Source organism: Xiphias gladius, chromosome 18 (assembly GCF_016859285.1).
Source record: "Xiphias gladius isolate SHS-SW01 ecotype Sanya breed wild chromosome 18, ASM1685928v1, whole genome shotgun sequence".
NCBI lineage: Eukaryota > Metazoa > Chordata > Actinopteri > Istiophoriformes > Xiphiidae > Xiphias > Xiphias gladius.
This window is the reverse complement of record NC_053417.1, coordinates 14,161,014-14,183,784: the sequence shown is the minus strand read 5'-3', so window position 1 is coordinate 14,183,784 and position 22,771 is coordinate 14,161,014. Positions and strand designations below refer to the sequence as shown.

At 41.1% G+C, this 22,771-nt stretch overlaps 1 protein-coding gene across 2 annotated transcripts in view; it reads right to left on the bottom strand.

The window, feature by feature from the left end:
- Positions 1-22,771, bottom strand: part of dip2ba (disco-interacting protein 2 homolog Ba) — a 44,828-nt gene that overhangs the window by 21,747 nt on the left and 310 nt on the right. For both annotated transcript variants that reach the window (XM_040152304.1, XM_040152305.1), the window contains exons 2-5: positions 2,623-2,694; positions 1,022-1,177; positions 746-871; positions 222-458 (exon numbers count right to left, since the gene is read on the bottom strand). In XM_040152304.1, coding sequence (XP_040008238.1) covers positions 222-458; positions 746-871; positions 1,022-1,177; positions 2,623-2,694 — 591 coding nt within the window. The remainder of the gene's footprint in view (positions 1-221; positions 459-745; positions 872-1,021; positions 1,178-2,622; positions 2,695-22,771) is intronic.

Genomic DNA, 22,771 nt, shown 5'->3' with positions numbered 1-22,771 from the left:
TTTATGCTAATTACAAAGCGAAAACAGAATTTTAGAAATGTTTGCATATTTATAAAAAAGGGAAAACTGAAATATCACATATCCCGGAAAATGAATTTAAGTAAGTTTAAGTTTTGCATAAGGCTGCAACATAACAAAATGTGAAAAAAGTGAAGGTGTCTGAATGCTTTCTCAATACACTGTACGGGTTAATATTGGAGCTATTTATCAGTGAAGTTTACCTATGCGTGTGTGTGCCAGTACGTCAGCCAGCAAGGAAACAGCTGGCTGAGGCTGGGGATGTGGTTGGGTCTTGGGCTCTCCATGGGAGAGGGTGGAGGAAGCAGACGAGGATGTGGAGGAGCTTTGGACGGAACGGTTGATCCAGTAATCGGGGCTCTGCAGGCTCTGGGCCAGCACTGCACTGAGAGCTGCCTTTCTGCGGAGTGAGCCCTCATCCTCTGATGCAGAAGATGTGTCTGATGAAAAGAGAAAGCAATGTACATAAATGGAACATAGTCTTCTGACCCTGACTTATTCTTCATTTACTGGAGTCTCCCTAGATTTTTTTTTCCACTCTGCTTAGCCCCAGATGACATATTTATGATTTTACAGATTGTAGGGACACAGTGTCTTGCTCCAGGGCACTTCAGTAGAGTGGACACTTGCTGTACAGAAGGACTGAAGACAGGTTTCTGGTTGAAAAGCAGGTCCCCTAATCATTACACCAACCAGCTGCCCACTGAGTGTGAGAAATGTAGTTTACCTGGAGGTGTGCAGGTATCTATGGGAGACTGGACAAAGGCTGAGCGTCTCTTGGTTGGCATGGGCAGCGCCATCTTCTGTTCTTTGTGTTTGGCCAGTGCTGCCTGCACAGCCTCTGTGTGGATGTCTAAAGACACGGTAAGAATAAACAGAGTGACACAAATAAGAAAAAATATATCAAAAAAGTAGCTATTTTACTACTGCTGGATGGAGTTTATTTAAAGAGTTTTATGGTATGTTTAAGAGTGTGTTTTTTTATGTACAATATGCTGTGTACCTGATCTGTAGCGCTCATCCCTGGCCCCTCCACTGCGGTGTGAACGGTGGTGTCTGGAGGCTGAAGAGCTGGAGGGGCCCGGGGCCTCAGGACTTGGGCTGGGGTCAGCACTGTGGCCTGGGGAAAGCTGCACATCTGGCAGGGACAGATCCACACCTACAGAACAGAAGCAGGTACATGCAACTTCAAAAGAAACACATGTAGGGCAACATTAATAAAAAACAATCAAATATGAGCTCTTGGAAAGTTGCAAAGAAACAGGGCACACTCTTGCTTTACGTAATGCCATTACGGCTACATGTAGGCGTGAATATTATATGAAACTCTGAGAAGCTCCCTAAATATAGACTCACTACAGAGCCTCTGAACTTGAATTGAAATAAGGACATGTACTTGTCTGATGCAACTTGTACCATTAACAGAGTACATGAAACTAGGTTAGATTCAAGCAAATATATTTTTAGTCAACTGTCTTCTCCTCCCAGACGGCCCTGAGCAACAGAGCGCCTGTGGAGATGATGGTTTGGAGGGATGAGAAGGCCTCTGGGGACAGGTGCAAGAGCAGAAGATGACCTTTGGAGCTTCAAAGTTTCCCAATACCTGCTTTGATATCCGGGGCAAACTGCCCATAATACAACACCAAGCAGAGCCCACTAACAAACACAAGAATTTAATTCAAGTATTAAATAATTTGAGATTTAGTCCTTTTCAAGTCCCTGTGTGTGTAATCACTTGACAAAACATATATCATGTGGTAGCGCAACCGAAAACAGGCCAAGGTAAAACTAGCAGGAAAGGAAGTTAAATATTCCACTTTTTAAATTGGCTTACAGTGACACACAAAGAAGAATTTTTTCATGTCAATGTTAATGTGGTGCAATGTTTCTGGAGGAAACACCACACCCTCATGCGAGGCAGCTGACTGAGAAAGACCAAACAGATCAGCTAACCAATGAGGACAAAGGTGACTGGCTCATAGTAATACAGTGAAACTCTGGTACTTCCCTACTGCTGTGACTGCTTATAAACTGACACTGGTTAAAGGAAGTTGTGTCCACAGGTTCACAAATGACAGCACAAACACTGACACACACAATGGTTTTGTTATTATGGGGATTTGCTACACTGCTGTAGTTATTAGAGAAGTTTTTAGATGTTACGGTATGTTGGTTCATTGTAAGTGCAGTTCCCATCTTAGCCACTAGAGTGCCACAGAAAGCCAGAAATTCTCTTGGACAACTTGGACAAAGAGAGCTACACAGTCACACTGGTCAGTGAAGTTACATTTTTTATTAAGCTTAAAAAAATAAAAAAAAACACTTAACACTTAAAACCACACAAACAATGCAGTTTTTTCAGCGTAGTTCTCATAACAGATGGGAAAAAACCATCTGAGATGTTACTTCAAGCATAATGAAAACATGACCTGATGTGTTCTTCTGATACAATTACTTGAAGTATCCGCGTCTCAGAGTGACCAACACCAAGAATGTTGACAGAGAAGGTGAAAATTAGAGGAGGTGAAAATTTCACAGGAAAAGGGAGAAGGAGGGGTCAGAAGTGAAATGAGGAAACGCAAATAGCAGAAGAGTTGATCTTACTTGGCAAATGGGGGATGTAGGAGGCCAGCAGCTTGGCTCTCTTCTTCTCATAGCCCTTCTGTGTGATGTCACCTAGGAGAGAGGACAGTGACACCACACTGTAATGTTAGTCATAATTACCACATAATTACCACACAAACACCAGACAACTGCACACACAAACACACACATGAGCTACAAACAACTCTCCTCTGAAACACACACACACACACGCACGCACACACGCACGCACGCACGCAGCCACTGCTTTAGCTAATACATTTGCAGGGGTTGAGTCATAATAATAATCCTCTTTACACCAAATCCACTGAACTCCACATGTTGACGGCTCGGTTCATCTACAACAAGAAAAGGAGATAGCGCCATTGTTTGGCCTTACATTAGCCCCGGTGAACAAACACGGTGAGTGCACAAAAACCTCCTCTTGGCTATGAAACCCAAATATGATTACGGCAACTAGCAGATAACCGTGCCAGGCAAAAAAACAATGGCGAAACTGAAGGCTATCAGGAACAGTTGGGATAGTATGCAGAGCAAAAAGGAAGCTATATGAGCCAGTTTCACATGGGACTTAACCATTTTATCTCCTCCACCTCCCCCTCTTTTTCCCACTGTACACCCAGCACCTCCCCTTCCTCATTCGGCCTTGGACTGGCAGGACTCCCACCGCTACCAGAGTTTGTTGGAGAGCAACAGAGGCAGGACAAAGTCCACCTAACTGGGACCCCAAATAGACATCAGACATGACAAACATGCATGCAAGACACACCCTATACAGTTAATTAACATACACACACACTCCCCTTGTGCACGCAAACAATCCCACTGCTGAAATCTCCCACACTCTCTCAGTTATTCCCCTTCCTCTATGTCCAGTGATAACACTTTATGCTATGTCAAGTGCAATCGCGGGGAGGGGTTATAAACACATGGTGAGAGTCACTGGCGGAAGTTAGACGGAACATGGCCTGGTGTGTGTATGAAAAAAAACAATGGAAATAAAATGGGGGGGGGGACAACATTCTACAGCAGATTGGAGGGAGGTGGACTGGATAAGATGACACTGGACAGGGAGTCCCATGCGAGACTCAAGATACTGTGTTCAGTCTTAAAGCTTTCTCACACTCTGGTCAGTATCCACTGGTGTGTGGTGTTTGCCTGGATAAACAACAGAATCAGAAACGATGTTTCCCTTAGGACTGAGCATGTAGATTTCCAGTATGGCTTGGATATTTTTATTTCTGATCCTTCCCATGCAGAAAGCTCTCGAGGTTTCACAACACTGTGAAATCATGAGAAAGAGGGGAAGAGAGAGCAGAGGGAGTGCAAAACATTCGCCGAAAAAAAGTCAGGAAAACAAAGTCAGAAACAGAGTGAGAGGGATTGTGTGATTGAGCGCTGTGTGCTTTGTCATTCTCTGCATAAAAAAGCTCAAATGAGGTGGCCAGAATTCAGCTCTGACTTCATGCCTGGGTACACACACTGGCCCAAAATCTACTCAGGATGAAAAACACAACAGCAAATGCGTGTTACAGTCTCTTTTTCTTTGTTTCTCCTTCCTTTAGGCATGCTACAGACTTGTTTATGTAGATGAAAACACTCACAGACAGACATGCAGGCACAGCAACCAACAGCAAATTGATTGTAGTGGACTGGAGCGTCATTGTTGTTGGAGACAGGGTTCTATCAAGCCCAGTCTTGGTGCCCAAGTGGGGCCGGGAGGGAGGAAGGGAGGGATGGAGGTCATTAACACAGACAGAGGAGAGTCTGTATTGGTGTGGGACATAACAACAGGCGCGGACTGGCACGACCACACTGGCTTTGTGGCTGGCAGTGGGCAGAGAGACACTGAGAGTCTCTGGATTGAAAGAGTAACTGTGACAGCTGCTTCAAAACAGAGGAAAAGCTGTATGTTTAGAGAGCAAGAATGTGGTGTTTTGAGTGCGAGCATGAGCAAAACAGTACAGTAACTGTGTGTGTGTAATCTGAGGTCAGGGGACAGGATATGAGCGTTACCCCACCCTATGTGTGCGCTGCCAAAATCGTCTCCCAGTGTCTGTCTAGAGAAAGAGGAATGTGCTGATTGGAGAGCACCACAACTAACAGAGAGGGCCAACTGGCCAGGAGAGCTAGCTCACTGGCCAAAAACTCCCCTGAGGTGCAGGAAGCGAATGTATGTGTGTGTGTGTGTGTGTGTGTGTGTGTGTGTGTGTGTGTGTGTGTGTGTGTGTGTGTGTGTGTGTGTATACACAGCTGGTGAAGGTTAAAGGGTGCTACAGTACACAGAAGAATGAATGCTGAGTGAGCCCTGAGTGAGAGTGGCATTACACGACCTGCTCTGTCAGATGTGTGTCAGTGTGCCAAACCAGGACCATGTTTGTTTTTTTTTGTCCAGGCATATTCTGGACCTGCTCAACATACTGTGGGAGAGCCAGGGTGTTTAGCAAAATGTATGCATAAAAATGTCTCTTAGATGCATTAATTCAGTGACAAAGGTCATCTCATTTTTATAAGAAATCTACATAATCCTTCCTTCCCTCAGTCAGGCTTTTTATGTGTGTATTTATGCAGATGCTCGTGTAAACAGACCGACCAATGCGGCCGTTTCAGAGTCCGGTGAAGATGACAGTGACTATCTGACTCTTCCTTTAAACTGGTGCCGTTGACCTCTGACCTAAGGACAAGGCAGGCAGAGGGCTGATCCTCTCACAGATGACAGCGCAGGGTCACACAGGGGATAGAAAGATACACACATAAGCAAAATTGCCAGTTAAATTAATAGTTCTAGCGAGCTATAGTATGTTCTGACAAAGGGGTTTTACAGTAGAAGTCGTGCATTCAGGTATTATTGACCACTTCAGTTTTAATCTGCACTGGCATTCTCCGGCCTGATCCGGTACATTGGAACCTTTTGTGTTTGTGCAGCTCATCTGTGTGCTGTGCACTTCATGCACAAATTGTATAATTTTAAATTTTTCCATAAATGTCCAGCCAAATGCTGTTTAGACTGTACAATTACAGCTGAAGCACTATTCACATCATGTAGTGATTTAAGCTTATAGGTCGCTTGCACAATAAGTAACCTATTTTAAATCAATTCTTAAAATGTATTTTTGAAAAAGCCTTGTTAGTTTTTATTATAGTTTTACTTCCAAGCTACACTTACTTTTTGTGTCATTGTGTGTGTGTGCTTTCCTAGATTTGTCTTATTTGTTTATTTTGTTATATTTTATTTAATTTTTAGTTATATCTAGGGCATTTTATCCAATTTACTGGATCTTTTTTTAAGGTTCGTGTGGAATTGTTTGAATCTTTGCTTTCCTATGTAAAGCACTTTATGTAATTGTTTTGAAAGTTCATTATTATAATTACCAATGATGTGTGTTCCAAAGAAATCCAAACTTTGCCTTAAATGCAGCATTCACACAATGTTCTGCAGAATTGTAAGAATAGGAAAATCTGCCTTTATTCCGACTGGGGGTTGTTCACACGTTATTCATTCAGAGATGGTTACTCCTACTGCTAGTTTTGCAGTTACACCAATAAATTAGGTTCTTTTGCAGTGTTACATATTTTGAGTGGTTAATCAACAAGTGAAAACAGATTGAAGTTTTGTCAGTTGAAAATGTATAATTGTAAGTGCCGGTGATGGTGGCTTTCCAGCCATTTTGCCGACAGTTCACTGGCACTTCCCTAGTTCTTTTCACGAACTGGGAGATATTGTCTCTCATCAGAAATTCCTGATATCCCCGACTTGGAATTACAACTAAGAGCCTGATGTGAACGGTTGCTCGTAATTACAGCTACAGAACCAACTCTGCTTGGTGTCCAGAGTGGTGGATCTTTAATATTAGAAGTTTCATGAACACCAGGATGTATCTAATACCCTCATGGCCCCCTTTGTCACTAAATCCAAACTCTGAAATCTTTATGGGAAGTGACTATGAAGTAGATTTCTACCTACATCCGTAAAGGACAGAGACCCTCCTTCTTTAGGTTTGGTCCATGAACTCACCACATACAGATTATTGCTTTTACTGGAGGAATCCAAGGCAAACACAAGCTGTTCTGAAGCCATATTACTTAAAAGGGTACTGAAGATAATGTCTTGTATGTTGAATGATCTGACTCACCGACTGGAGCTGATACCCAAAGAAACAAAATGTTAAAGTGTAACTATTAATAATAGACTGAGTGTGGCTTTCTCAAACAACGTTGAAAAGGAAAATGAATACCACATCAGTGCTGAATAAAAGATGTGTAATGAATAGTGGTATAAGAAAAGTATAAATACACAGAGATCCCTGGGAAGGAAAGGCTGACGTTATGGTTATAGGAGGATATACACAAAACCCTCAAACAAACTGGGACAAATGTTTTGCCAGTAATTTAGCAATGGGTGGAGTGAATATTTGAACTTGAAGAGGACTTGAAAGGATTTTTGTCAGTTTGTGTTGATAATCTGAACAAGCAGTTTAATTCCAGCTTCAAAAGTCTCAGACATTTACATAAAACTCCAACAACAATGCCAGTGTGCTCCCCAGCTGTTCCTTCAATCAGAGCAATAACCTGCTGCCAACTTTTGTACTGTAACATTCCTTTCTCTTCTTAACTGATATTAGGTGGCTCGTGAAAACTGTTCACAATTTTGGAAAATGCTCCTTTCTGCCTGAGAGGCTTAGTGAAGGACTTTTCAATGCCAAGGTTTTCCATCTGTTTTGCACTCTGCAGTCTGAGCACATTTTCTTAAATGAAAAAACCCAATTGGCAGTTTGAAAAAGCAAGTGCGAAAGTGCCTCCAGTTGTTTTTAAAAGTATAGAAGAAGCTCCCTGGGTTATGGGTGAATATGGCAGCATATGAACACGTTTTTTCCCAGCAACCCAGGGACCAGATAATGAAAACAAAGGAGGACTTAGAATGGATCATGGCAATACAAATCAAGGAGGCAGCAGAGCTCCCAAGGGTCTCAATAACACTCAGAGGTCACTTCTGGGCTAATGTTTCCTACTCTAAGACAGAAGGATGAGTTAATAGTTGATGCTAGGAGGGGAGAGTCTGGACTAGATAGTCAACACCAACCCATCCACCAACCTGCCCTCTAGACACACACACACACACACACACACACACACACACACACACACACACACACACACACACACACACACACACACACACACGTACAAGATTTGTGTTGTGTGAATGTGTACTGGGGGGTATTGAGTGGCTTAGGAATCAGATGATTAGCCTGCAGGCACTCACAGCTTACAACAATAAGACTAAAATCATGTATGAACAAGCTTTACCCATTTGCAAGTTACACACACAAAAGGCAGTGAGTCGGTTTCTGAGTTCTCTGTTAAGGGCATAGCAACAACACTGATGTCATCTCACCAAATATGGTTTGTGACGGTTTATGTTGAGGGTGAAAACACAGAACACATCCAATATTACGTACAAACCCTCATCTTCTTGCACACACATATTTAGCCCCCCAACTGAGAGAGCTGCTGTAATTACTGTGGGCAGATTAGCCTGTAAGGAAGTGACCTGACTGCTTTTGTCACCCACAATTTCCTCGTGCTTCACAGAATCAGTTCTCCCCCCTGCATGCACACAGGCGCCTATATGTCACAGGTTACTGTACACAAGCACACACACTTCAATGAGAGTAACTACCGAGATCAAACAGATAGTGGTAAATAAAACCCTCCTTTCATATCACAAGAGTCATCCAGTGTTCACATTTTCAACTCTATCCTAATCTGTAATCTGAGATTACATCTAACCTAACAGATTACATCTTTCCATCTGGACATTTGTGTGCACTTGTTAAAAGGACAGACAACAAAAATTTCTGAACTGTGGCCGGCATCCAAGCCTGAAATGTAGGACTGTCTTCTAACTCAGTGAAGTCATGGTCGGGCTTCTAGCCAGTGATACTGGTTCGATCTGCACAAAGCTGTCTTTGTTTATCAGTGGTTTATTGTCTGTGACAAATGTGATGCTAACATACTACACTGTTACAACTCTATCTCATGAGAAACAGATACCAACAAAGGACAGCTACTCTTCCGTAGGGTCTTGGTGAGAAGATGACAGCACAACCACAGGCAGAAATACTCACACAAACAGCCACGGTGTGCACATTTACATGTAAACACACACATAAACACAGGGGCTGAGAAGAGAGGAACTAACGTCACCCACAAGAGCTTATTTATAGAGACTCAGAGCAGACACACAAACACAGCAGGCAGACTGTTCTGAGAACATGGGTAAATAGCACTTGGCAGGAAATGCAAATGAATGAATCTGACACTAAAGCCATTTAATGGCACCTGGTCATTAGTTCAAGTAGATGTTAGAAGCTTATTTCCATGCTCTAAAACGGATACACTCAGACAAGAGAAAAATAGTAAATTCCCACGGTCTTTTTTTGCATGATTCATTTAGTATGATTAATTTAATTTTTCATTGTATTATTGTGAACTAGAGCTGAAACAAATCATCTATTAATCACTTAGTGAAATCACAAAAAATAAATGGCAATAATCGGTTAATCGTTTAAGTCTTTTTTTTTTTTTTAAGAAAATGCCAAACGTTCTCTTGTTCCCTCTTACAAACTGTGAGGATTTTCTGTTTCTCCTGGTTTTATGTGACAATAAATTGAATATCTTTAGGTTTTAGAGTCGTGGTCAAGCAAGTAACTAGATTGAATTACCGTGATCTTAATGAAATTTCTATGGCATCTTTCACTATTTCCTGACATTTTACAGACCAAACAATTAATCGAGACCATAATCACCAAATTTGCTGATAACGAAAATCCTCCATGAACACACTGTTCTGACAAAAAATGGTCTGGTTATTTTGGCTTATCCTATTTCCTCTACGTAGCACTTTTATGGATGTTATGTGCCTTATGGAACTTTTTTGGTATAATAAATTTTTTTAAAAATTGGAAACAGCAGTCAGTATAAGGTTGATTGAGGTATTGGGGCTTGATAATTAGGACCCTTAGGACTGTGTAGAATTGTGCAGGTGCTTTTTCTCACTGTGTCAGCAGTTGAATCAAAGCTATTAAATATCACAAGCTATCTGTTCTGACTCAGGGGGTATTCTGTTCATGTCTCTGTTCTGATTCGAACAATTGTACAAAGGCCTACCACCTCCCAGACCAATGTTTTCCACTCCAAAAGCAGGCCTGTAATTCCTCTGGGACCCTGGGAGTCCATGTGGGGTTTTTTTAGGCAGACAGGGAGAATGAAGTGATATCTGGATGGCTGAGGAAATCTGTCGGCCAGCCTAGAAAAAAGGCTGGGGGAAGTCTAATTTCTCTTAACAGAGTCTCCATGGGAAACAGCGATTCGGCTTGGTTTTTGTGGGAGTAAGAGTTTCCTCAGAATTACTTTTAAAAAAAAAGATAATGTAGCAGGCAGCGACAGTCCCAGTTGGTTTCCCATGACCTGTCAGTTGTAAAGTATGTCTTGAACGTCAATAAGTCAACTTGACATGAACAGATACAGTGACATATACTGATCTCAGAAGAATGTTTTTGTGATATGTAATAACTGACAGACCACCACCACTATCTGGCAAATTGGATTATTTCCTTTTTGCATTTTTGTTGCTGTGCAGCCCTTTTCTACTTGAGATTGAGATGACAGATCATACTTAACATTTTGTAGCATTTTATATTATAAATATATATATACAAATACACGTACACGTACACGTACACACACACACACACACACACACACACACGTACGTACACACACACACACACACACACACACACACACACACACACACTTAAGAAAGGAGACAGAGAGACCAAGAAAAAGACATAGAAAGAAAGAAGCATAGAAGCAGTAGCTCACAATGCATATATACAGTGTATACACATCAAAGTCGCTGTCTTAGTATCCCGAATGTCAGGCAATCGCACACGGCCTCATCCATAAAGCTTTATAAAAATATGCATACATATTAACGAACACACCCATACAGACATAAACATGCAGGCCTATTCATCCCGACCTGAGTCAAGCACCTAATCATTTCATCAAATTAGACCTTCCTGTATGGGACGAAAACACTTTTCAATTGTGTTGGCTACACCAAGATATGGCCACTGTGATAGTCAGCATCCTGAAAGTTATTTTTACCAAAACAAATAAAATTAAAAGTTCCTTCCAAGCTTTTAAAGTATTCATATTTTGTTTGAGTGCAGAGGGAGCATTGCCCTGCTTTGTCCATTACTCCTATTTCATTGTGCACTTAATATTGGCAGAAACAAAACTCTTGAGCCAGCTGTGTGAGTACAGTGGAGTTCTGAGCTGGGGACAGTTACAGCATTGAGAGCTCGTTTCTACTTTTGGATCAAAGAGAAAGCCACACTGAAGAAGAGAGCACATTCACCAAACAAAAAGTCTATAGTACAACCCATAAAACCACATTTATCTGAATAAGCCAGATAATATAATTGATTCCTATCTCATAATCTAATTTACCTCTTCATCAGCATTTGACAGTCCCCTCTCATCTATGCTACTGTTAATACTTGTTTGCCTGCGTTTCTCTAAAAGGCAATAACAGGCATGTCGTTTAATCTTGGCAGTGACCAGCTGTTTTGTAGATAAATTCAGTTCACATTACTTCATCAAAGTGATAAGACTGGTGAACAACTGTGCATGTTTGATTGCTGAGTCAGACAGGCACAACTGGGTTGTCTGTTAGTAAGTAGCAATGGTTAATGTTAAGTAGCAATGGTTAATGCATTTAGCTAACAGGATGTGTGTGTGTGTGTGTGTCCCATTAGTGGCACAGATGAGCAAGACCACCTGAGGTGAGAGGCCAAATACCAGGTTGACTTGTGGTCAGATTAGCTAGTTGCCCTGCCACTTACTGTATCCTCCACAGTGGGGATTATCTCTCACCTAGAGCTATTGGGTAATTGGATAATTGCTTAAAAATGTTATTTAATTTGGGGATATCACACCAATTTGATGATCTATTGAAAGGCTCTTTTCACAGGAAACATTTTGACTTGTCATAGTAGTTAAAGCCCACACAGGAATTACACCTGTGCTCTAATGGCACATTAGTAAGTTCCAGAGTTTCACTGGTACCGTGCTTAGTGGCTCACTGGAATGGCTTACTGGACACGTAATAAAACTGAGCCATAATTAATGTTATCAGTAAAACCTCATTATTTCTGCTAGCAAGTCTTGCTCAGGATAGTCTCCCTTGACAAACAAACCCATTTCCCTTATCACTGCACGCTCCACAACATTGTTAGAAAACTGCAAAATTATGAGCTATGTTTTATTCTTTTCTTGTTACTGTTACCATAAAAACAGTACCCTACCACATGCCTTGTGGTAGGGTGGAGGTTAGGCTTAAAATAAGTGAGTTTTTATTTTTGTGAAACTGTCTAACTCACATTAAACTCATCTAAGAGCAAAATTAAGATTGATCTAACACTACAGACCAGTCTAAAACATCTTTATGAAACCAGGCCCTGGTATTGTGCATGCTGGCCTACTCTCACCTGTCATCAGCCATCATTAATGTTATTAATAACACCTGTGCTTTTCATTTTATGACAAGTCAAACATCTGCTGTGAAAAAGACCAATTCAACCGTATGAATTGACCTGTGCGAGTTCTTTAGTCACCTCCTCTTCTGGCTCATTTATTTTAACTATGAAGGTATAAAGTGTGACCAGGTCAGGAGGTTAACTCTGACTTAATTCAGCACACTGTAAAGAAAAGAAAAACAGAGTAGAGACTTATTTAGACAGAGGCACCCTGGCCAGCAAACTGCATGACAGACCAGTGTGTCAGCATTGCTGGGTAACCATAGTGTATTGAGCAGTGAAAGTATGCAAGCAGTATCAGGTTTCAATGTGGCTGGATGCTGTAGTTAAGAGATACAGGGGTCAGAAGTGTGGGACAGAGCTGACCTGAGGTTCACTGAGGCTTGTGCATCAACTGAACTGTCATCTGTCAGTGGGTACACAAGATAGTGCATCGCTAAACATGTGCCGTATAAACTGAGACTAAATTAGTAACAGGCTACCTCTAGACGACATATGAACAAATGATGCTCCTTGTCTCTGTTTAATTGCTCATGGATGATGGGTTGAAAGAGGACATTAATGTAGATGGAGAAATGTGAGCCAGGCAGCTGACTCATTAAATCAATATTATAAGCTCATAACAAGCCATGAGTGGCCTTTGTGAAACACTCACATCCTGGGTGTTGAGTCTACAGCTGACATTGACACCACACAGGCCTTATGGCCAACGTCCCACTCTCTGGACAGCTCACAGTCCTGACCTCCCACCACCCACTGCTCACAGTCATTTAACAGCCTGTCATCAGGATGTGAATCTATGCCTGCTCTAAAAATGATGGCTCTGTATCTGTGGGGACCTACAACAAGGTGCAACGCTAGAACAAAGTGTAAAAGAGGAATACGCTGTGGTGAAAAATGGGCTGTACGAATTCCCATCGAATACACAAACTTTTATGGGAGCAAAAACATTTGATTTTGCGTGGACCTGACGGTGCAATGTCACAGGGGAGAGGTAGTGAGATGATGTTAGCCACAAGGTCACAAGGTCCTGGCAGAATTTAATGAAATTATATCTGCACTATAGGGCTGGAACTAACAATTATTTTTATTATTAATTAATCTGTTGATTTTATTCTTGATTCATTTTTGGTCTATAAAAATGTAAGAAAATAGCCACACAGTGACTTTCTCCAAATGTCTGGTTTTGTCTGACCAACAGCATAAAACCCAAAGATATTAAGTTTACTATAATGTGGGGCTGCAACTATTGATTATATTTTCGTTATCCATAAATCTGCTGATTATTCTCTCGATTAATCATTTAAATGTTTGGTCTATCAAACATCCGAAAACAGTGAAAAATGCACAATCATCACAATATCTTAGAGCATGAGGTGAAGTTATCAAACATATTGTTTTGTCTGACCAATAGTCAAAAACCCCAAAATATTCAATTTACTATAAGACCAAAAACAGGAAAATCTCACATTAGAGAACCTGGAACCATAAAATGTTTTGGATTTTTGTTATATTTATATTTATTTCAATCAACTAATCTCCCATGTTAGTGAACTGTAAAAACATATTTGCAAAACTTAACACTTATAAATAATTGTCATAAGACTTTTGGGAATGCGGAGTTACTTGTACTCTCCATGCTGAAAAGAGTAAAAAAAGAGTCCATGCTGCCTGTTTGCTGAAAAGCAAAAACAATAATTCCAAAATGGCTTCAGGCCGGTTCGAGTGGTCTATGCAGGCACAACTGAAGGTGTCTTTGGCGTACTGTATATGGAGCAAGACATGATATTCTCACTTGGTAACATATATATATATATATATAAAATCTTGGGATATAACTTTAACTGTAGTGGCTGTTTTACCACAATCATAGCTAAATCATTTAGATAACATCCAGACAACACTCATCAGTGTGTCGTCACTGTCTGTGGGAGTATGTAACATGACACAAACCTAAAGTACAGCAAGGGCCTCCTACTGATACAGGAGTGTGAGAAATACTGTGCATGATATACTATCACTGCTCACTCCACAAACATTCTAAACAGAGTATCATCCAAAGCTAACATTACAAAAACTATTGCAATACTCATAACAAGAGTCATAACAACAAAGATCAAACTTGGAGACAAATAACCAATTTTAGCTCATCTCCAGGAAATGACTAAGGCCAGCCTGGCCAGTAACTATAGCTGTGATCTACCAAGTGTCAATATTAACGTAATGTTTCCATCCAAAGCAATGAACATAAAAAATGGGAACTTACACCTGCCCAGAAGCCAGTGTTGTCGATTGAAGCCACGCCCAATCTATGTGTTTTCATAGGCTTTGTTTTACCTCTTTCTCTCAGGAGTTGAATTAAAAGGGTCCATGACAACAAGCAAAGCACTAGCACAATGTGTTCTGAGGGGCCAAGAGGGGAGATACACATCGGTTTGTTCAGGGGGTTTCCTGAGGACTTCTACTCCCTGGGAATTTTTGATAACCCTTTGGCTCTGCACAAGAACTAGGAAGAGAACTATTCAAATGTACGGCACAAGTCCAAAAGGGAAAAGAACAAAAAAATGACCCAATGAGTGACTGACAGAGAAAGCGCGTGACCTTTTGGAAACTTTCATTGTACATATACAGCAGTACTGCTTTACCCCTGAGCTCTGGTTTCCCATCAGCCCTTCCTGTGACGCAGGCCTGCACTTTCATATATAGAAACTGAGCAGCTGCTGAGAAAATACCCCATGTTTTTAAACAGCCTCTTCAAACGGCTGTAATGATCAGCTGTGGCTGATCAGCTGAAGAGCCCGAGTGAGAGAGAGAGACAATAAGAGTGAGTGAGAGAGAGAAAGAGAAACTACAGATAACCCAATTAACAACAGACAGCTGGTTTATGGCTAAACTGTTGGTCATTTCAAGAGTTAATACCCAATCATAGTTGCAGCAGTCATCCATTTTTACAGTCAAAAATCATTATATTACATTTATTGTTAATATTACTGAAAGGAAAAACAAGGTCTTTAATGACCCATATATCAGAAATGCCCCTTTAGCCTCCAAGTCTCGAGATTTGAGTTAAAAAAGGACCTCACTGTTATGAATCTAAATCAAACAATGTTAGCATTTACAGCTATGTTTTTGATATTTTCAAACTGCTATTGCAGGTATAAACTACAAAATGACATGAAAGTGAACTGACTTGTCTGCCATGGTTGCTTGTTTGCTAGATTCTTCAGCAAGCCAAGGTGCAGTATACAATATGTGTCCCCGCTTTGTGGCACTTGTGCTGATGTCATGCTGTCAGTATTTGATCAATTTATGTAAATCAATCCATTGACATGCCCACTGATATATGCAGAGGCAGGGGCTGCCTTCATAAAACCAACAAATATAAAATGTGACCGATTTTAAAACTATTCTTTCATGATTTTTATGAGGAAGCTTTGAAATCTGATGTTTACAAGTCAGGTGCCAAAAATAATTGCAATCACAGGCTAAATTACCAGAAAATCTAATCTGGAAGCCAACCATCAGGTAAACATGGACACAATGAAAGGAACAACATGAACTTGGTACTTTCGAGCATCACAACGGTTGCTTCTCGGATCTTCGTTGTTTCCCTCAAACAGTTGAACACACCACCAAGTTGACCCAATATCCACTGTAATGAAGTACTTATGTTGACTTTCATGGCATACTGGCATGACGTGAAGCCAACAGCTGCCTGTAAGCTAGGAAATTCATAAACTGAAAACATCATTTGGTTAGCAATGATGTTAAGTATACACAATTTTTATACATCTAAAACCACTGGTATGATGCTTTAACAATTAGCATACCTATAGCAACTTTCTCCTTGGGTCAGACAGCAGGCTGATTGGCCTGAGGACGGCAGTTCTCAACAGACCGTGGTATTTCACACACAACCCATGGGCGTAACAGTGACCCACATGTAGCGGCCAACCAGCCAGTTTGTTGGATGTGGAAGTGTTCTCCACTGGCTGCTGTCTACTAGCCGGGAGCATAAGCTTCAGCAAGAAAGAAATACACATAATTAGGACTGACTCCTTGGGACTTCGAGAGGGTGGCCTCCACTGCAATAATGACGGAGCTTTTGTGTCAAAGAGATGGTTGTTTTCACCTCCTCAGGCATGAAAGTGAATTTGTCTTGCCAGTCAGGTCTATTTATATTCACAAGAGCATTCTTCAGCATTAGCAGAGTCACATGGCCTACCGGGCAGTGGATATAGCCTAGCGATAAATTGGAGGGGCTCCCCATCAGCTCCCAGTCTAACAACTCCAAAAAAATGCAACACACCTTGATTTCTGTGTCAATACCACTGAGTTCGTCATTTAGCCTGTGAGGCATAAATCATAGTGTACATTAGTCAAGACTGTCTGGTGTGTCACAGGCCTGGGCCCCTGGCTAAATGACTGCATGGCACAAAAGCAGTGAGTGTGAAGATTGCGCAATGCATTAGCAGAGTCAGAGACATGGTTCACCATCCAGTTGAGATTACAGGTTGGTCCAGTGGTGAATGAAAGTGGGTGTTATGCAGACTGCCAGAAAGGGTCTGATATCACAAAATCCCCATTCATTCTTCCCTTATGATGAGTCACAATTTGCATCACACCTATCAACTCATTGAACAGAATAGAAAGATAGGCTAAAACAGGTTCTCTCACTTTGCGGTAGATGGATTTACGCTGGAGAAGAAGACACACCTAATTACAGCGGCTCACAGGTCTACAACAAGACAGGCTACAGGCTTGCCTCGTCTGTAAACATGTCCTATTTCCAAACATTGTTAGTTTTGCCTGAGATACATAAGTAGGTTACATATCACATTAATGGGCGACTCAAATGTTTAATGTAATGTGAAATTTTATTCCCAGATTGTAGGGAACTTCACAATTAACTTGCCTCCCACCACAGGAAGGTAACAGGGAGAGCCCAAGGTCAGACATAGAACAGCACCGTTTCACTACAGAGTCCTGCTCAAGGGTTCTTCAGCAGAGTGGATGCTTGCTATCACAGGTGCTTCAACCGAGGTCCTTAATGGCAATTACTCTTCACACACTATTCCACTATTTCATGGCTTCCATGTCTCATCGCAGACTTCCACAGCACAGTAACTCCTAACACTGGGACACGGCAATGATTCAATGATCATATATCAGCTTTTGGTGGACTAGTATGGTGACAATATGATCATATTATGTTATCCTTTGACAAAATTCTGTTGTCTATATTAATTATTCCAAGCAAATTACAGTTAAAAAGGAAGGAAAATGGGTTTGTTATTAAGGTTTTTAAGTTTTTGAGCTTCCTCTGCTGTGCATAACAGTGGAACACAATTAACTGCATACGACATCAAAATGAATACTTTGTGTGTAATTCTGTGTACGTTTACCTTTTTTTTTTTTTTTTTGAACTCGCACGAAAAAATATTCTTACTGATATTGTTGATCTCTGCCATATTGCCCAGCCCTGCCTGACATCACATAGACATCACTCTTCAACAGGTTAAGCCTCTTCTACTGTAGAAAGTGAGTTTCACACACCAGAGATTAGCAGGTTTTAACGGCTGATGAGTTGGATGTCAATTTATTTCCTGGCACTAATTCAAAGGATCTAGATTGGCTTTTTTTTTCTATTCATGCCCCAACGTTTATCTGGGGAGTATAAAGAAGTTGCTCACACTAACCACACACACCAACTAGGACTTAGAGGTAAATTGACTTTTTAAAGATATATTGCTATATTTTCAAACGAGATATAGGATGAGACAATATCGTTTGTATCGATATAGACTAATGTTGCGTTACAATAACCCATTTCTTCCGTAAAACGGTACCAGCGTTTGCATCTCTCTTCTCTCACTCTCTCCGCGCAAAACCCACCCCCAATCTCCCTCTGCGTCTGTGCGCAAACCCAGCCGCAACATGGAGGGAACACAGCACTGGTCCACACTGCCGAAGGAGACCTGGTTTGCAAAAAGAAAGAAATTGGTTCAATTACTTGGAGATGGTTCGGATTTAAAAGATTTTTATTGTTTTTTTGCAGAGCTGCGTTTTGTTAAGCAGGAGAGGATTGTAATTGTACTTTAATCAGTCTGTTATTGTTGTTGAAAACTACAGAAGGAGCATTCTCAGAGATAGGTGTTCTTTTATTTAAGTCTAGGCTTAAGTTAAGTTTTTCAGTTACATGTTTTGCAGCTGTATATTTTCAAACAGGGAAGGAAACCCTGTCTTTGTATTTAATTTTGATCGCAGTCTGTTTTAATATGTGACATCTCACATGTGGCTTTGACTTACAACTGAACATTTAGCCCACTTCGTAAAAAAATATAGTGAATATATATCACCATTTTGCTATTCAGCCTAAAAATACCGAGATAAGATTTTTGGTCCATTTCGCTCAGCCGCAGCACCAACACACCCACCCACCCACCCCACTCTGTGAGGGTGTCCTGGTATTTAATGAGAGCATGTGAATAATTCAGCCTACTACAGGCCTTGAGGAGTAAAAGGGATTACAGCCATCATTAACTATTCACAGAAACAGTATTATGTCATATGCACAAACACATTTGCATGTCCAAAACGTACTGTATACACAAAACATACATAAAGAAAGATCTTTGCCAAGAGTACCCAACCATCTGCTTGGGCCTAAAGCCTTGGCTCTGAAGCTACGAGGATGTTGATTTGTGCCTTTTGGATTCTGACCTATTCGGCGCTTAGATAAACCTAACAGAGGAATATGCTACCAAAATATCTAACCAAAAAAACAGGGCTTGATGTGAAAACTCTTTAGATAGCTCATCATCCCTCTTTATAATCATATTGCTGCAAAATGCTTGTGTCGAAGTATCGTGGTTCACATAACCATCTCGTTGTTATGTCTAAATGAAAAAGAAATTACATTTTTGCCAAAATCTTTCTGTGAGATCTAAGATCATTTATTTTTTTTATTTTTTTTTTATAGAAAATTACAGCATTGTGTTCCAGAAAAACACAAGAAAACCTTTTGACTCAATGGGATAAAGATAAGTTTGACTTTTTAACATGTCATTTGAAACAATTCTGTACATAGTGCCACAGGAAGTAGTCGAGTAGTCTGTAATCGTGATGTTCCCCATTGGCTTCGGCAGAGGACATTTGTTGCATGTCATCACACACTCTCTCCCTCCCCCTTTGTTTCCTGTCTCTCTAGACCATCAACTGTCCAAAAAGGCAAAAAAATGCCATATTACAAGTCTTTAAAAATACAAATAAATTCAAATATTGCTAACATATTAATTAACAACATTAGTTTTGACCATACTGCCCACTCCTATATGTAGGACAAGTGCACTAACGTTAGGTAGAGCTGTAACAAAGCATGCAAGAGTCAACAGCTGTGAGAAGATTTGAATTTTGGTAGAGGTCCTTTTTCCTCTTTTTGTGCTAGCACAGACCTCCACCTCAAAAACAAGATTTCTGCATGATCTTAAGTTTGCGGAAGTGTCTATCACATGTCTAATGTGGCTCAGAAGAAGCACTTTGCCCAACTCCTTACAAAAACCACAGTTTTCTGTGTATCCCATTCATAAATAATACAGAGAGAGAGAGAAGGGATATGTTGTCACAGACCTCCTCCCTGGCTGGGAGGAGTGTCTTCCTCAAGGATCCATCAGGCTTTGTTCTACACACTGTCACTGATGACTAGGGTCAGGAGGATGGATGGTTGATACAGAATGGCTCCATTACAGAACTGTCATCCTCTGCTGAGGATCTTGCTTAATACACAAATTAGCCCAGCCTGTTTCTACTGCATCTGAATGCTGGCCGGCTGGTTAACTGTATGACTGGCCTAGAAAGGAAGAAGCTGGCAATAATCTGGACTCTCAGTCTCCACATGCTGATCAGAGATGCCAACAGAGGCTACAACTGCATCTCCACATACACACAGAGGCATGTGCACCCCACATGCGAGAAAGCACTTCTGAGTTAAGAACTTAGAATCAGACAGGGGCGAGATGCCAACCATTTCGAGATGTATTTTAATGTCAAAACAGCACCTTAGCCTGGACCACCAACTACTAATTCACAGATGAAAAACTCATCTGTGTGGAATTTTGCTTGTGTCAGCAACATTATACTTCTGTTTAACACACTTGACAGATGGCTGGGGATGTCAACCAGGTAGGCTAGCTACAGGGAAGAGCCAGACACGAGCGTTTACCCCTGGCCCAGCTGAAAAATGTCAGGGTGAGAGGGGTGAACCACTCCCTGTAGAAGTACAAACTACACGTCATCTTCTCAAGTATGACTAGTCACCGGCCCCTCCCTTCTCCTCCTATGGAGGCAGCTCATTCCAACGTGCACACAAAGACTGGGCTTAGCTGAATGGCCTAAATGGCAGCAGAGCTCCTGGCCATGGCAGCTCAGACCAGCTGAATGGTCCTCATTGTGTCCCCATGGTCACAGGGGGCTAGCAGAAATGGGTTGTTTTTTAAGAGGCCATTTGGCAGGCCTGTCTTCTTATCCGAGCAATGCAGCAACAGGCATTTTCACTTCGCGCAGAGGAGGGCTTGTTGTGAACTATAAGGTGGTGACATGCCACATGCATCCAGTCATAATTGGACTACAATAGTTGAGAGCTGCAATTTGAAAAGCAATGCATTCACAAGCTGTGTTGTCAGACAACTGATATTGCAGGGGACCTACAATGAGTAAACATGGGGAGAAGTAATGTGAATTTGGTTGTTTCTTGCATTAAAAATTGTATTGTTCAGAGACCAACTCTGAAGTCTCAAATATTTCTCACAAGCACTTGAATGCAGCAACAAGAAAGAGTCTTCAAAAACTGTTGGTAACTGCATTATAAGAATCAGAATCTGAAAAACTTTATGGATCCCTCAGGGGATGTGGACGAGATCATATAGCGTTGTATTTGTAATTTTAAAACACAATATCATGTGATGTAAATAAATTTCCTGGAAAATTAATTGAGAATTTTTTATGACAGTGCCCACAACACACCCAGAGATCGTGTAATGTAAAGTATAAACCCTTTGTAAGTAGGTAGATTAAACATCCAAAACCACTGATATAACTCTTTAACAGGTTGGACCAACACATTAAATACTGGTTGATATACAGCTGAATAACACATTAACTTCAGAGGAGAGTCAGCTCTAAAATACCTGCAGATGCACTAATATACCTCATACTTTCAGTATTGGCTTGTTTGACCTGTCAAAGGTATCAACTGTGTCATTCCAATAATCTCATAACTTTCACCTTTAAATAAGTATTTTTTATTTTTTAATCGCATTATGTTATGTAATATAACTGTCAAATGCAAATGACACGTATTGTCAGGGTCTTTTAGAGTACCATGTTCCTTTTTATGACCGTATTACAGGCATGCCTGAAATGGTTAACCTGCTTAAAAATGTACATACTGCTAAATACTGATATCAGCCAAAAATTTAAAGTACTGGTTATCAGCTTTTTATTTAAAACCTAGGACAATCAAATGTCAGTCTTAATGGATAAAACTGACACTGAGCGATCAATGCTCAGGACGACTGGATCCCTCTACCTCAGCTGGAGCTAGGGGGATACTATCAGGCATGTCTGACAGTGTGTGTCAGTGGTTGCAGAGCAGGACAGCTGCTCTGGGGGAGGGGTTGATTTGAATATGCTTTGGATGAACGAATGATTCACATGTGTGTGTAAAATACAACAAATAGCCACATCCATTACCCACCTCCTTGAGCATCTACATGAGCAGACGCATACACCTGACACAGATCTCACACAAGCCTGAGGGTAGTGTAACCCACAATGAGCAGCACATGTAGGTAACCCTATAATTCCAGTAATAGCAGGTTTACACAGGTGTATAAGGCTCTGTACACATCTTTGTGATCACTCCAGTGAATGTCACTGAGGTCATACGCTACGTGTGGAAATCACTGGTAGTCATTTGTAACAGACTGTATGTTCATATGAAACCAGAGCAGATCATGGCTTCAGGCCTTGTCATCACATCTCAACACAGTGACTCACAGTTTTACTGCGATAAAACTTTTTTTTTTCCAGCTGAAACTAGAGCACAAATGCCGCGTAAAAGGCGTGTATGGTGCCCAAATGGGAGCCATAATACATGAAGAAGTATAACTAAGATGACAGAAGAAGAGCCAAGCACAGACAGCCAAGACCTTGTCTCTAGCCATCACCAGGCTGACTGTCAGGGCAAACTCGATTGCAATTGGAGGGGATTTGGTACAGAAACACATCTTTAAATCGAGGTTTAGCTTTACGTGAGCCACTGTCGGGTTTGAGATAAAGGAAACACGAGGATAAGGTTGAAAGCCTTTTTCTCTTCCTCCAGTACAATGCTGCTTGTCATGCCCTGCTAGCTGCTACCCACATCCTGTATTAGCATAAAAGGAGCTAGTTGGCACAGACTGACGTGCTCCCATTCAATTTTTCATTTTACCGAGAGTAGAATGAGAGGAGGAAAACTACTGGTTTAATAGCTGCCGGTTAGC